The sequence below is a fragment of the Fonticula alba genome (genome assembly GCF_000388065.1).
Source record: "Fonticula alba strain ATCC 38817 unplaced genomic scaffold supercont2.8, whole genome shotgun sequence".
NCBI classification, from domain to species: domain Eukaryota; order Rotosphaerida; family Fonticulaceae; genus Fonticula; species Fonticula alba.
Window position 1 is genome coordinate 1,360,330 of NW_009242978.1, and position 1,540 is coordinate 1,361,869.

Consider the following 1,540-nt stretch of genomic DNA (forward strand, 5'->3'; position numbering starts at 1 on the left):
GGCCTTCGCCCCGCGGCCCGGGCCGTCGGGCTCCTCGCAGCTGGCGTTGGATGTCAGCCGGCGGGACTTCGACCCGGAGGGGGATCTCTTTGTCACGCGCTTCGGCAGCCAGGTTCCCCTGAAGCCCGGGCTCCCGCGCCGGCTGCTGGTCCTGGCCAATGCGCTGGCCGTGCGGGACCGGTTGATCCCGGTGCTCGGGCAGCTGGTCCAGCGGTCAAGGGCGGCCGGGTCCGGCGATTCGCAGGAGCGCCGCCGTGCCGGGGCCCCCCCGGCCGCGGCCGTGCTCAGCCTCCTGCAGCAGCTCTTCCACCGGGCCAACCACCTGGTGTGCTTGCTGCTGGCGCGGCACATTTACGACTGCCAGGTGGTTTCGTCGGTGCATCGGCTGCTGCTGGCGCCGCTGCCCAACGCCGCTGCAAGTGCCGGGGCCGGCCCCGGGGCCGCTTGGCTTGTGGCCGAGACGCCGATGACCGCCACCCCCGGGGCCGCCGCCGCCGCCGCCGCCGCCGCCGCCGCCGCCGCCGGGCTGGACTCCTCCTGCGACAGCGCCATTCGCGGGGAGGCCATCGACTTGGTGTCGCACTTGGGCCTGGTGTGCGCCGCGGTGCAGGACATCTTCCCCTCGGGCCGGAGCCCGGCCTTGACGGCCACCGCGGCGGCGGTGGTCGGCCAGTCGGTGGCCTTCGCCCTGAATCTCCTGGCCATGGAGTGCGAACGCCTCTTCGGGGAGGAGACCTCGGCCGGGGGCCCGGCACATGCGGCCTTCCTGTCGGGATTCTTCCATTCCCTCTGCCAGCGGCATCTCCTCCCCGGGGGCATGGTCCCGGCACGCGCGGCGTCCGAGGCCTGCCGGCAGACTCTCCGCCGGGAGGCACGCTTCATCCGTGGCGTGCTCTTCCCCAGCTCCTGGCCCGGGCCGGATGTGTTGGGCCTGGTGGCCGGGGCCCTGCAGCGGGACTTGACCGGCGCGGCCAATGCCCCGGCTGCCGGCTTGGTGGAGCTCTGCCCGGATGCCGTGTCGGCCATGGACCATCTGGATGTGGTGCTGGGCCTGCCGGTCCCGGACCTGACCCCGAGCTCCGGATCGGGGCCCGGCGTCGGGGCGGTCTCGGTGGCGGCCGGCAGCGGTGCAGGCCCGGGAGCCGACAAGACGACCTTTGCCCTGCGTCGGGCCCGGTCGACGTCGGTGGCGGCTGGCACGGCTGCCGCGGCGGCAGCCGCCGTGGCGGCTTCTTCCTCTCCGGCCGCGCGCGAGCTCGAACCCGCCGTCCGGACCGCCGTGGCCCGAATGGCCGTCAGTTGTCGGTCGCTCCAGTTTAAGTGCTTCTCTTAGCTCACCTCGCCGAGGAATGTCATTTCCCCTGTTAGCACATCCGAATGCCAACGCACGCCTATTAGCCGCATGGTGTCCTTTTGGTCCCTTCCGCTCTTTGGCGCCCTTCACCGGTGTGGTGCTGGTGTGTCCTCATGTCCGGGGGGCGGGCGGGCGGGCGGGCGGGCACAAGTGTGCGGGCGTCTTCTCGGCGCTTGGGGGGGGGGG

General features: G+C 73.1%; 2 protein-coding genes across 2 annotated transcripts in view; both read left to right on the forward strand.

Moving 5' to 3' along the window:
- Positions 1–1,333, forward strand: part of H696_04962 (hypothetical protein) — a gene marked incomplete at its 3' end in the record, with an annotated part of 8,211 nt that extends 6,878 nt beyond the window's left edge. Inside the window, exon 7 of the mRNA XM_009498828.1 lies at positions 1–1,333. This exon is cut by the window's left edge and continues 1,502 nt beyond it. Within this exon, the coding sequence (XP_009497103.1) occupies positions 1–1,333 (1,333 nt within the window).
- Positions 1,334–1,402: 69 nt separating this feature from the next.
- The window catches only part of H696_04963 (uracil phosphoribosyltransferase), a gene marked incomplete at its 5' end in the record, with an annotated part of 1,719 nt that continues 1,581 nt past the window's right edge, over positions 1,403–1,540 (forward strand). Inside the window, one exon of the mRNA XM_009498829.1 lies at positions 1,403–1,457. Within this exon, the coding sequence (XP_009497104.1) occupies positions 1,403–1,457 (55 nt within the window). The remainder of the gene's footprint in view (positions 1,458–1,540) is intronic.